Here is a 14,613-nt window from a genome sequence, read left to right as displayed (position 1 = left end):
ATTGCTCTGAATTGGGTCGTTGTTGGGTTAGTTTCCATAAGTAATGTCATTGAGCATAATTTGCTGCTTAAGGCATGTTTGAATATTCAGCACTTTATTAGAAGATTCATGTTTATATGATTTTCCGTATAATTTAAATAACCAGGTTATACACTGCATTGCAGTTGGTTGACAATAGGCCTTGAAATATGCTGTATGAAAAGTATTTTTTTCCTGACATAAAAATCTTTTTTTCTTTAAAAAAATAAAAATAAAGGGGGGCATTAGATAAATTTTTTTTTAAAACTATTTTTATAGATCGTATGCATGGAAATGTAGCTTTGGAAACAATAAGGCAGCAGCAACAAGCCAGGTTACAGCAATGGAATGAACATAATGCCTATCTCAGTCAAGGCACAATTCCATATCAACACCATCACCATCCTCATCTACCACATCTTCCTCAGCAACCAATTGGATTGCATCAACAGCAGCAAGTTAGGGCAAACTGGAAACTTGCCAGTAATACAGAAGATGAAACAGAGGCAACATATTCAAGGTATTTGTTTACTGAGTCATCAGAGCTTGTATAAAATTGAGCAGTAGGCACCTATCTGTAACACTGTGGTCTGGTACAAGGCACTGAAGGTATTGCATTTTGCTGCTGTTATTATGAAGGTTAAAATAGTTGGCAGGCTGACTTACATCTATGCTTTTGTTATATGTTATGCTTTATTCTGTTTATTGGATTGTAATAAAGCTGTAGTGCTTTTTTTATTTGTCACTAAAACTGTAGTGAAGAAAATACATTTATGGAGTATCTCAGTGTTGTTCTTATAGAGTAAGTATGGAAAGAGGATAAGAACCTTGTGCTTTTACAAGTGGTATCTGAGTGTAGTTAAGGCCTGCTAAGTTGTAAATTCTTCAGATTGAATTAGTCTTAAAAATCTCAGACTTCTGTGCTTGAAAAAACCAAACCCTTGCCCACAACACTTCTCCCCAGTCTAATCCAAACTTCTCTTCCTTTTTAAAAAGCCTTTGCTTTTAAAGAGGATTAAAAAATATGCTTATTCTTGAGATGCAGCATTAGGGGGCAAGAAAGAAAGCTGTTGAACATAAGCAAAAAAAATAGTTCCTGTGGCCACCAGCTTTAATCACATATATTGTAAAGGCCAGATTTTTAAATTGCCTCTGTTTACTGTCATCTCCCACTATGCTTTATTTTCCATCTGGTTTGTTATAGCCATGGTAAAGCCTGTAAATGCTCTCTTACCTGACTCCAGAAGTGCTGAATTGTATATTCCCTACCTTTTGAAGAAGTTTGGAAATGTATAAGTGAGGGAAATCCCTGATTGTTCTGGTTTTCACCTTTTAAAGAGTTAAAATTTCCTTTAACTGTGTGAAGAGTTTTGTATAATAAAGCAGGAAATCCTTACTTTGGTTGTCTCCTAAGAGATAACAAAAACTTGATTCTTCTGACTGAAAAGGAAATCTCAAGAGTTATTAAAACTTTGAGATGCTTCAGGTGGGTATTTCATCCAGTTAATCCTCTTGTGCCTAATTTCTGATTGCTCACAGTCATATCTTTTTGAAGTTAGGGTCAGCTCAAAGATGAGTGTGTTTAAATCCAGTGTTTTGTGCTTTGAGTTTTCTCAGTCTCAAAGAGTGGGATTTTAGAAAAACACCTTTTCTTGATACATTTATTCTGTCAATACAGATTCCAGGATTTGCTCAGAGAACTGTCACACCGTGATCAAAGTGAAAGTCGGGACTTAGCTGAAATGCCACCCCCTCAGTCAAGACTGTTGCAATATAGACAAGTTCAGCCCAGAAGCCCACCAGCACTCCCTTCTCCTTCCTGCAACTCTAATCACAGTGGTCACTTTCCTAACTTCACTGAAAACAACAGAGACATTGAAATCCCCAGTAACCCTGCATTTCAGCAGCATTTACCCCAAATATACAATCCCCCTTTCTCAATGCCATCTGAACATATAACCCCATCTCCCTTGAAATACCTGCAACCTGATGGATCGTGGACTTATGCTAACCTACAGCAGAATCACCTAATGGGGCAGGGCTTTCATTATGGTATACCTCCATTGCCCCATAGGTCACAACAAAACCCTTTTATACAAATACAGAATCATCAGCATGCAGTCGGTCAGGAGCCATTTCATCCACTCACATCTCGAGCAGTATCTGCTTCTTCGCTCCACAGCTTAGAAGAGGTAGGCATTTTTGTCTGCTTTTGCAATTGTTGTGTCATTTTAATATCAACTTATGTTTTGACATGGTCATGAATGCAAAAAATGCCTCATGTATTAGAAGCTTCATACCAGGGATTTTTTTGAGGTTGAGTTTCCTTCAAGTCTTCTGTTCACCCTTTGTGTATTTGTGGTTCTCATCACTGCAGGTATAAAGTTTTCTCTGCTTGATGGGAGGGCTTTGGCTTTTCGAATGTTGTCAGAGAAAGAGAGACTTTTTTGTTTTTGTTTTTGCAAGTGTTGCTCAGTTACCTACAGGTCATTTGACTGGGGTGCAAATGAACCACACCTCGCTTGAAATCTCATGATGGTCAGCATGGATCAGCTAACCAGTTGGCTAACTGCTAAATTGAATGTATGTGTTTTCATACTAATTTGAGACCAGAAACAGTACTTTTTTTTAATAAACATGGTATAAAACGTGATTTTTATAAATCCCACCTGACCTCATTTAATTCTGTGCAAAGCCATTCTGTGTATTTTGGGGACTCAGTGTTCCATATCAGTGCAGAGATATCCAGCTGTGTAGCATGAATCTGGGTCCAGCACAGACCTGCCACCAAAAACTGTCTGTCCCTATCGATCTTTTTTGTTCTTCTCTCTCATGGAGGTGGTGCTATGTGATTGTAGACTGTGAGCACACAGAGCTAGGACAGATTGTGTTTTGAACAGAGATTTTTAAACCCTGTTGGAATCCAGCGTGCTAAGGGGTGTATGGTACGCAGACAGGGAGTGCTGGAGCCTGGCTGCGTTACAGGAAGGGCAGAATTAATATTCTCAGATAATCTTGGACTGACTGCATGTGATCAAATATTTTTTACATAAAATTAAGTGGCCTGTTCTGTGATACATTTCTGTGAAGGTTTTTAGAGTAGCTGTGGTACCTGTGCTCATCGCTGTCCCATGTAGTGCATATTTCATTGCCTTTCGATTTCTGGAAGTAGAACAAATCTTACTGTTTATGTGCCCTAGGAAAATAACTAAAATTGAATTCTGGTGCATTTCACAAATTCCTGTCTTCTGCAGATCCAGAGAGGTTAATGCAATCCTCAGGCCCAGCTAGAGCTGTAGTAAGCTTTGGATTTATAGACATTTAGAAATTCTTTGTCTCAGTCCATTAAGCTATATCACCTTGTATGAAATCTAATACTTTGTGACAGCATTTAATGCCATCAGTACAGCGGGACATAAGAACAATGGCTCTTCAGCAGTAAACTATTAAATATTCCTACAGAGTTTGTGACAGCTCCTGCTATCTGAAGACAAATAGATTGAGTCTTTATGTAATCAGAGCAAATTCATTTTATGTCTTTCTTCTTCATTTCTTCTTTCTTTGAAAATATGTGACAGAAATGCAAAATGTTGTAAAGGTGTTACAAGACAGGACTTGCTTGTACAGTTTGCAGGAGGGCTAGTTCAGCTAGTAGGTAGTACCGAATACATAAAGAAATCAAACTGGAATTTTAGATGTACTTTTAACAGAGACCCTTCATGTGAGACAGGTTTTAGGGGGGATATCACGACCTTTGGTCTCCTTAATAAACTGTTTTCTTGATTGGTATTTATAAAAATGTTTATTGCCTTCATGCTTGAAAGCTTTTCATGTGTATAGTTAAGCCATGTTTGAATATATCAAAGGGAATAGAACCATAGAATCATTGAGGATGGAAGAGTCCTGGTTCGTGTTCAGCCAGCTGCTGACCAGCACCGCCAGGTCCTTTGCTGCCAGGCAGCTTTCCAGCCACACTGCTTTGATAACTTCCCAATCACTTACCAAAAATATGAAAATGACCATTAAACTTCATAAAAAGAAAGACTCTTGGCTTCATTCCAGGCTATAACTTTCAAATTTTGGTTCTGTTGATGTTACAGGATATTCTCAGGATATCTAAATGTTATTTCCTCGATATATTGTAGTTTAGTAGTTGTGGCAGGAGCGCACTAGTTTTTCCTCTGTTTTGTAGGTGATACAACAATAAATTAGTGCATTGGAAGCATGTTATTTGATATTTCTTAGCTCATTTTTTGATGTTTCATTAGAATGTTTGCATTTCCACTTCACTGAGTGCTTCCATGATTCTTCTGTTACTTGTGCTCTTGTTAGTACAGTGCAGAAGGAAAGCAAATACTGGGTTTTTTGTTGTTTTTAAATAAACTATAATAGAATAGACTTACTTTGAATCCTGAGAAAGCCTAGTGGTTCTTTAAATCTTGAAGCCAACAAGTTAATGGAGATTCTGCCATTTTCATTTATGTGATGGAGAGGTTTTTTGGAAGCAAGTAATTTCTGTGGTTTCACATAAAATCCAATTCTTTGCATTATTTTGGACGTGCACTTGTCCAGAGCTTTCATTCTGTGTGCACATACATGAAATCAAGTGTACAACTGCATTTTTTTAAATTCTGCACATTGGAATGAATTTTCTCTTGCACTTGTATGTTTTTGTGCTTCCTTTATATCTTGTGTAAATGCTGAGTGTCTTTCTCATCACTCTGACACATTTCCTGTGTAGGAGTGTAAGATATAAGGGTTGATTAAAAAAAATTAAAAAACGAAGGAGTCTTAGTTGAAGCTCTTGCACATCCTTTAAAATCCTCCATCTGTTTTGTGCAGTTAAAGTGCATCATCTGTGTACTTACATACAACATATATTATACAACATATTTGAAATGCACTTGTTTTTTTCTAAATACAAAAGTTTTTTTTTTTTAAGACATGGAATAGAAAAAAAAATGGAATGGAAAAATGCCATTTGCTACATACAGTTGAATAAAAGGATGAAAGGTCTTTTTTTATTGTTTTTCTCTTCTGTCTTTGTAGTATGAACCAAGAGGACCAGGCAGGCCGTTGTACCAAAGAAGAATTTCCTCTAGTTCAGTCCAGGCTTGTTCTGAAGAATTAAGCACTCCTCAAGACAGTCTTGGTCAGTGTAAAGAGCTTCAGGACCACAGTAATCAGTCATCCTTCAACTATTCATCACCTGAGTTGTGGGTAAACTCCTCCTCATCTGCCCCATACCCAAACATTCCATGCAATGGAGCCAACAGAGCAGTTCCACACCGGGAGTTGTTAGGTAGGTACAGACTTGATCTTTACTTCTCTCTCCACTCCATTAAGTAGACTATTTAGGCCAAGTTCTTTTGTGCAAAGTTCAAAGCTGCAAACTCGGAGCACACCCTTCAGGCTCTTTATACTTTTAATGGAAAATTGAAGAACTGAATGCGTGATATGGCATCCATTTCTGGCATTGTTCTGTAGACTCTGGGGTCATTGATAGCAATAGCTCAGGAACACTAGCAAGTTGGGATCTGGTGATACCACAACGTACAGATGAAGAACATGTTAATGAGTAAAATCTTCAGAGGAAATACCCATAGATAAAAAGTACCTTACCTGTATGTTTGCTGTTCAGTAATAAATGCTGAAGTAAAGAGACAAGTTTTGACTAGTACCTGCATTTCCTATAAATGTGCTCTCTGTTCTGGTTAAGCATGATTTCTGTTTTGTAAGTAAATGCATATACAGTGTTGTCCTATATTTAACAGTTCATGCAAACAGATCTCCCATTTGTATGAATGCTACGCTTTTCGGCATTTACAGCTCACCGACTGTGATGATAATATTTACAGGCCAAATGGGCCTTGTAGTGTTGAGAGTTAATGACTAGTAACTTCAGTGTTTCTGGTTCGTGTTGTTTTTATATCCATGACATAAAAAATCCACAAGAATGAGAAGCTATGAGCTGGTCCTGTGTCTGTATTCACTGCCTGGGAGTCAGCGCTCGTGACACCAGACTGTTCAAGGACTTATTTTCCATGTACATCAGAAATGGCCGTGGCTTAGCTTTTCAGTTACATCAACTTAGATTTATGGAGAGTGCAGAGGGAGCTGCTATGAATCGCTTGGTGTTGTTATAAGCAGGCACTTCTCAAAATTGCAATTTGAGAGCTTGATTTGCAGAGTTCGTTCTTGTGATAGGAAGAAAGGGATTTAAGTTCTTGTTCAATATTTTGTTTTGTTTTCTGTGTTTTCATTTCTCCCACACCTCATTTTCATCTCTGGCCACAATTGTTGTTGGTTTTCTTCTTTTAGTGCTTATCTGAGGGGGTATTTTGCTGGTGTTGTATGGATATATTGTTGTGCCGTGGATATGTTGTTGTTTATTTGCTGCTTTTTTTTTTAGTAAAAATGTTTGGTTATGTTCTTTCCACATTATTCTTCTAAGGTCTTTTTGAGTACTTGATCAGAAACAAAAGGGTGAGTGTGACCCTTCCAGTGAGAAACATAACTGTATACTTCTGATTTTGTACTCATTTGATCATACATTCTTGTGTGTGCTCTTCAAAACAACATTATGAATTTAAAGATGGAAATAATTACAGAATATATCTGTTCCTCAACTGCTGGGTTATTTTATCTGTAATAAATACACACGTTTCAGTGTAGTTTCTCTAGCTATGTAAGACAGCAGAATTCCCCAGACAAAATTAAGATGCTTCATTAGGATTCAGGAATCCACTTGAAAGCAGTTTTATACCTCTGGTTTAAAGAATTGCTTTTTCTTACAGCACAGAAGTTGTTAAATGTGGAGCAAGAATGTATCAATTAGCAGAACTGCATTTAGACAAAAATGTCATTAAGTTGGGTGACACTATGAAGGCCGAGATGCTGCTTGAGAATGTATTGTATATGGTGCTGCAAATTGTAATTTTAGCCTTTTACGGTATAAACCAAGAAGAATGAAATACTCTTCATGCTGTCTCAGCGGATGAAGTGTTTAAATTAGGGTATATCCCCTTCTGAAGCAGCTTACCTTCTGTCTGTGCAGAATTGCAGGTTCAGTGTTACCAACTCTGTAGGTACGTGTGCATGGAGAATGTGTTCAATGATGTCAGACTAATCAGCATTGCTGGTAAGGCCATACAAGAGCCAGTAGCTGGGAGTGAAGCTAGGTAACGTAAAAAGAAATTTTGTTGGACAAAGAGGGACGAAACAGAGAAAATTGACTGGGGGGAGGGTTACCAGCAGAGGTAGTTTCCGTATCCCTCTGTGCCCCTTTGAGTTTCCTGTAAGTGGATTTCTGAAATCAGCTATTTGCTTGACAAACTCTGCTTTCTCCTTTCCCAGCTCCGCTGAAAACAGTCAAGCCCCCAGAGGAGCACCTGAAGGCTGAAAACATACAGCTCTCCAATTCCTTCAACTACAACGTGCTGCAGCATCTCGGCCAGTTCCCACCTCTCATGCCCAACAAGCAGATCATGGAATCTAACAGCACCAGCCAGCAGAATGCTGGTGGGAGCAAGCCTGTCATGTCCTACGCAAGTGCTCTGCGGGCTCCGCCGAAGCCCAAACCTCCTCCTGAGCAGACAAAAAAGAATAGTGACCCTTTGTCTTTGTTTCAGGAACTTAGCCTAGGTAGTTCATCAGGTAGCAATGGCTTTTACTCCTATTTTAAATAATCAGATTATTTTTTTTAGAGAGAACTTAATTTTTATTTGTGTCAGTAGATCTAAGATAGTTGGGGCTTCACCTGTAGTTGCAAATATTCCCTTTGTTTATATTAGTAAATATATCCTCACCTAATTGCTTTGCTGCTAGACTTGCAACTAATTTTTTTTAATTGTATTCCATTATTTTGCATTTTTTGATGTGGGCCGTTTTTTTTTTTTTTTGGAAGCTTTTCTGTAGGAAAAACACACATTATTTTTTAATTTGTGTAATGTTAATGATGTGTTTGTTGCATTAAACTAGCAGCTGAGAGCTTACCTGTAAAACTTTAAAAGGAAAAAAAAAAAGGAAAAAAGAAAAAGAGGAAAAAAAAAAAGAAAAAAAAAAGAAAAAGGAAAAAAAAAGTTTGTCTAAATTGTATTTAAAAAGATTGTAAGTAGCATTTACATTTATTCAATAACATTAGCATACTATGCTGGATTTCTGTACCAGAAATGGCCAGTTAATGTAAAAATGTATGTTATTTCTGCTTAAATTCATTTAATTTTTTTTTTTTAATAAAGATGCAGCATCTTCTAAATACTTTCAGTTTTATCAGCTTTTTTGTGAAGGGATGCTGCATTCTCAGACTTTTATAGTTTTAGATTCTGTATGATGTGGTATTGTATTTTCCATTCACTGTAGGGTAAAGTAAAGGCATTCTTTGCAGACACCTATGCCATTGTTTGGAAACATTCAGATAAAAAGTATTGGTATACTTAAAAACAAAAATAAAACAACAACAACAACAACAAAAAAAAAAACAAAAACAACAAAAAAAAAAGAAACAAAACCAAAAACCCAAAAAAACAACATTTTATTTTTGGACAAGCTGTTAATATAAGCTTGTTTGAAAAGTTAATTTGATAGGTTTTTTAAATGAATCATGAAGCTGAAAATAAATTTTTAGGTATGTTGGTGCTTAGTAGATTTAATAACTATTTTAAAAAACAAATTGCGTGAATTTAGTAAAAGACTTCTTTTGTTTGTTTGTTTCATTTTTTTTTCCATTATGCATGTGTAAATGTTTGTAATCTGGCTTTTTCCTCCCCCCTTCTCCAGTGGTATAAAGAATTGTGCCGCTTTAATTTTCTTTTTTCCAGTAAAACTTTTGGTACATTATTTGATGTTTACATTAAAATGTGACATTATACAAGGAAATTCAGATATTTTGCTAACTGTTTTGTTTGAGGAACGTCATTAAAGAAGAGATTTAATGTTTGTCGAAGCTGTATCCAAATTAATCCAAATCTTGTGGGACAAGAATGGTGTCCAGGTTGTTTATCTGAGTTCTGCAAAATTGTGCACAAACCTGGCCCTTCAGGAGTACAAAAAAAACAATAAATTAAAAAAAAAAATTAAAATTGAATATTTAAAAATTTAAGAGACAAGTGTGAATGAAAACGCAGAAGATAATCTTTGTTGGTAAAGATTTCTGGTCTTGCACACTGTTCATACTTTTGGAATGGGGTATTCGCTTCGTTTCTCCAGATGTGTAGTCCTTTTACACTTGAAGAAATAACTTTAAATCTGGGAAACGCCGAATTTTTACTGAGCTGGGTTTATTTGCGGTGTTCCTCCACTTACTACACGCAAGAATTAAGCTTTTAGAGCTGCGTGGAGGTGATGTCAGATGTTACAGCTGTCCGCGTGACGCCATGCGAACCAGCAGTGTCTGCTGCTTATTTGTTTCGATTTTTACTCTGGTCACAATCATTATTTTCGCATTTGACTTCACGTTTTAAAGCGAGGGTCTTTACATAATGGGGCTGATTTAAACTCAGTACACTGCGGAGGTTTGCATATGATTTTTAATTATAAATCTTTGCTGGTTTATGATTCAGAAATTTATCTGAAAAAAAAATCTTTTTTCTTTTCTTTTTTTTTTTTTTTTGCTGTAAAGAATAGCACGCGTAACTCGTTAATTTATTTCCTAACGTCTATACCAAACAAAAGATGCTGGGGGAGGGGAAAGCCCCTGCCAAGATGAGCTGAGCCCTTCAGCACATGGCATCAAATCAAGAGGACTCAGAATGAGTAGAGGCCAAATTCTGCAACCTTGGGTTTTGTGCTGATCTGAAAGCTGCAGAAGTAGGTCCACGGGAAATTCATTTGCAAGGGCCGGGCATGTGCTCTGTACACGTTAGCCTCAGTCGTTTTATTTCAGCGGAGCTGAGCCGGTTCTCTGAGCGCCTGGCACTCCTCTGAGAGAAGAAAAATCTGTGTGCCTGAATGTTATAGTCTGGGAGGAGCTCTGGGTGAGATGTGCAAGACTATGACAAGAGACTAGGTAGGGTTCAAATGCACTTCACTTCGCCGAGTTGGCATTGTAATTTCAGGGGTTTCAAAATCACTCATTTATATGGAGCAGTCTTTTGATTCTGTTCACCATATTTGAATATTAAACTAATAAACATCACTTGATAATTTACCGCTATCTGTGAATTAGTTAAAGGGGAGATGGCTGCATCTCACCACGCTCTATTCTGTTTCACGCTTGATCACATTTTATCTACACTGAAAATGTTATGGATAAAGACACCTTTTTTTTGTCGTACACTTTCAGCTCAGTAACTTCATGGAAGTCCCTGCACATTTGGGTCACAAATTTTTCTAAGTGCTGTCACCCGGAAGTTTGGGGTGGATATGGTAGAAATCTTCTGTCTGCTTTGGTAATATTTGTAATGTATCCATTATGTTGCTTGTAAGTTTTTTTTTTTTCCCCAAAAATATTATTTTGCAATGTTTTGTCTAGCCCTCATGCCATGTGCGCAGCCCTGAGTGGGTTCTTTTGTTTTTTAAAGCAATCTGCTCAATTGTTATTGGAGTCGTAGCCGCTTAAAAACCCCTGAATCTGTTCTGTAAGCTCTTTTGGGGCTTAATTGAACTCTTATGAAAATCAAATTAAGCCTTACAGATGGCTCCAGTGGGCTCAGGCTGCGCTGTAAATACAGAGCTGTTACAATTACAGTAAAAATTGATGAGTTAGATTCTTGGTTTGTGTAAATTATCTCAAATTGGTGGAGGCTTGGGCATTTTCACTGACTGTTTGGCTTCTTGACTCTTTTTTTTTTATAGCTGAAATGTTATGTTTGAGATTACAATTAATGCCAAATCTCATGCTCCTTGTCCAGGAATAAACACCCACGGTTATCTGCAGAAAGTTTAAATGACTCGGTTGTCCAGACCTATATTTAGAAAGTGTATTTACTAACAAAAAGATCTTTTTAATTTTTTTCAATTTCATTTTTTCATGAGGAAGGTCTGAAAGTCTCATGGGAGGGTGTCAGTGTGAGGGTGGGAACTAATGAAGAAATGGGAGAGGTAACGTGGAGATGGATTCTGAAGCAATGTTTATGCTTTTTAAGGGTATAGGACTTTCACTGTTGAGGAAATTTCATTGTGCCATTGGATGTGAATGTGCTAGTCCATGGCTTGACTTTTTTTCTTGCCTGCAGACATCAGCATATTTCTGAAGAGAGCTGTGCTGCTGCTGAAGTCTCAGGCAGAGTTTTCTTTGTCCATTCCTGCCTCACTCCATTAATTCTCTGGCTCCCATTTGCTGTGTGCTGCTCTTCCTGCTCTGCAGGATGCCCAGGTACCATGGATCCACCTGGGGATTCATTCAGATGTGTCCCCAGTGTCATCATAACCAAAAGCGTGTCACAGGGACAGTTCCCCTCTCCATTCTCTCTAGCATAAATCTTGACCCCTTATAATGCTTAGCAGCTACTCAAAACCTGTCCTTAAGTGTTTCCACAATATAACTACTAAATAACTGTTATGCATAAAAGCTGACTAATTAGAACCAAAGCCCTTTCATCCATATTTTCTCTTGGAAGTTGACATCTAGTATACTTTGTTCCATTATATTTAATTGCATGGACTGTGGCACTACTGACCCTTAGCAGTATGTGAATATTTCCACTGACTTTACAAACCCCTTGAGCATTATTCCCTACTTTGATTAATTAATGTTTTGTTCCCAGATTTGTCAAGTACAGCTGTTTTTTTTTGCAGAGGTTATGCTCTATAAGCAGTTCTTTTGCTGTGTGTACAATGTATCTACCGTAAGTAGTACTGAGAGGAGAGTTTGACCAGACAGAAGTTTTCTTTTTAGAGTGAACTGAAGCATATGAGAATCGGTACATTTCCAAAACAATAAGTCCACAATGCTTTATGCTGTGTCACTCAGCTCACTTCATTTGTTTTGTTAGTTTAAGTTTCTGGTTTTCCTAGAAAAACTGTGGACAACTAACCTGTCAGATTGGCTGGTGATGATCTATGGTGCCTATAAAAAATGTGTACATTGTATTCCTTGACATGAATTATGGGCTGTTTCTGCTGGTATAGCAATATTTGCTCGAGTGTCTTTTTAGTTGCTTGTGTCAGGAAGCCGGGGTTGAATCTTGCAAAGTTCTTTTCCTTCCTTCAAGAAAAGCAAAAAGATTACAGCAAATGTGTTGGGAATGTTGGTTCGGTATGGGGTTAGTGGCAACTTCAGTGGAGAAATATTGAAAGGTTTTTGCTTCATTAAAGGTTAATGTATGCTTCTGATCAATTACAAAGAAAGCTCTATGGTCTGTAGTGCTGGCTAATTCAGAAGATGTTAGTCTATTTTCTGTGAGATTCCCTCCCCAAATATTTGCCCAGGAGAGCGGCTGTGCTACCCTCGCTGTGTTCTCAGTGAGACCGACAATAGTGGCCCAAAACTGAGCCCTGGGAGTCAGCCTGCCCACTTGTGTCACTGGTTCGATAAAAAGGAAGTCGACCAGAAGTCGGTTCATTCCCCTCTTGGTGTTTCTTTCTTTTTTTGTGTGTGTAGAAAACAGAAGAATGGCTGTGTGCCTTGGTGCGGGGCCAGAACATCTTTCACGTACAACAAACCAAGAACAGTCTATACACTGGTCAAAGCCAAGATGTGATGCCCTGGGTAATAGTGGAAAGGGGAAATGATTGGATTGGATGTATTCCAAGCAGATCCCGTTGCTCTGTGTGTAATTTATGGCACAGAGCAACCTAGTAGCCCTGTATTTGTGGACTATGGCAATGCAACATTCTAAGGAGCACTGTCCCAACATGTGAAGCTGGCATTTATTTTAAATGAAGTTTACGATGAAGTTTAGTCTATAAACATTTTCTGCACAGCAGTCATGTTCTGAGCATGCACGCGTCCTCCTGGAGTGTGGGGCCTGGTGTCAATCTGCAGAGCCTGCTGCATCCCACAGGCCGCGGCCCTGCAGCCAGGCCCTGCTTCCGGTGCCGGCCTCCTCCGGAGCCATCAGGCCCCTCTGTGGTGGGGTCTCATAGCAGGGGGGTTAACACAGCCTCGTTACAGCTCCTCCTCCCCCCATGATGTCGTTCTTTTATTATTTCCTTGTATGAAGGCCAATTACTTTTATTGACTCTCTTGAAACACATTATCAGCTCCCTGGCAGAGACGGGGATGTGGCAGAACAAACCTGCTGTAAGAGCAGTGCCGCTCCCGCTGTGAATACCAACGACCAATTTAACGGACGAGTCCCTCAGCCATGATTCTTCACATCTAGAAAAGGAAAATGAAGTCATCCACACGCATCTCAGTGCTGCAGGAACCGTACCAAACTAGTGAATGATCAAAAACTCTCTTAACTGAGAGCAGATAGGAAATAAAGCTTGGTGACTTTAGGAGCTGGGGGAAGGCAGCTCGCTCAGCTGCGGGCAGTGCTGGCAGCGGGTGGGAGCTCTCCCTGCTGTGTATTTGCTCTGAGCCAGGAGCAATGCGAGCACTGGGAGGCTGGAAAACGTCTGGATCCCAGCCGAAGCCCAGCACCCAGAGGGAAGCTTTCCACTGCCCTTGCTGGGGCTTGGACAAAACGTGTCAGCGTTGGCACAGAAGGAAAGATGGGGGATAGGTGAGGCTGGGAGATAGGCCTATCTGAAATGTGTTTGTTCTTGCTGGTGACTGCCAAATAGAACTGGTTGCATCACTGAGGGGAAGAAGAAGCTCCTTGCAACACGTTGGCCCATCGACCGTCCTGCAATGGTTTTGTCATTGAAACAGCTGTGCAAGAAGGAGCTGATGTGTGGAAATGGATGAACAAGGGGTTTCCATGGGGTGTTATCTCAACCCGCTGTGCCCAAGGTAAGGCTGTCTTCTGGAGGTGGCTGAGCTGGAGGTGCCTTTGTGGCTGCCAGCTGCTTTGCTTACATGAAGCTGACGTGGTGTGTTTGGATGTCCCAGCCCGGGGTCATCCAGCACAGGAGGAGTGCCAGCTTGCTCTCTGCCATGGTAGTCTGTGAAGGAGCTCCCTTGAAACTGGCCTCTGTCTTCCCATACAGTGAAAATGCAAATTGCGCGTGTCAGCCTTGCACCCAAAAATAAGCTTTCAGAACCAGTTAGCATTTCATTGCTGTGCAGTGACAACTTGAAGACTTGTGATGTCTCTCATTATGAGAGAGTTCCCCATCTCATTCCCAGCTCTGAGCACCAATGAGTGCTTCATCCCCAAACTTTACAATATGCATGTTATTTGTAGTGCTTTTCAACTTCAAAGAGCTTGAAAAATATGCATGCCACTTCACAAAAGGCTGTGTTCTCGCTGCTACTTCTCTGATGGGAGAGCAGAGACGTGCTGGAGCTGCAGCAGGGCTGGCGGTGGGGCTGGGCCCAGCCCCAGATTGCTGCATGATTTCTCAAAACGCTGCGATGCGTCACCATTTCAGATCTATTCAAAACAATCGGAAATTTTCTGCACTGGATTGTGGCTCTTTTTTTTTTCTTTTTTTTCTTTTTTTTCTTTTTTTTGCTATCAAATTGAGGACAGTTAATTGCAGAGGAAATGAATAGTTTCCTTTTCTCTTGCTTTTTAAACTGTTGGGTGAGAAAAAAAAAAAAAC

General features: G+C 39.2%; 1 protein-coding gene across 6 annotated transcripts in view; it reads left to right on the top strand.

Moving 5' to 3' along the window:
- The window catches only part of HELZ (helicase with zinc finger), a 75,514-nt gene extending 65,349 nt beyond the window's left edge, over positions 1–10,165 (top strand). For all 6 annotated transcript variants that reach the window (XM_021414514.1, XM_021414513.1, XM_021414511.1 and 3 more), the window contains 4 exons: positions 298–538; positions 1,697–2,210; positions 5,068–5,320; positions 7,375–10,165. In XM_021414514.1, the coding sequence (XP_021270189.1) occupies positions 298–538; positions 1,697–2,210; positions 5,068–5,320; positions 7,375–7,706 (1,340 nt within the window). In that variant the 3' untranslated portion in view covers positions 7,707–10,165. The remainder of the gene's footprint in view (positions 1–297; positions 539–1,696; positions 2,211–5,067; positions 5,321–7,374) is intronic.

The sequence above is a fragment of the Numida meleagris genome, chromosome 17 (assembly GCF_002078875.1).
Source record: "Numida meleagris isolate 19003 breed g44 Domestic line chromosome 17, NumMel1.0, whole genome shotgun sequence".
Classification (NCBI taxonomy): Eukaryota; Metazoa; Chordata; class Aves; order Galliformes; family Numididae; genus Numida; species Numida meleagris.
The sequence above is the reverse complement of the archived record's forward strand: the minus strand, read 5'-3'. Positions and strand labels throughout refer to the sequence as shown.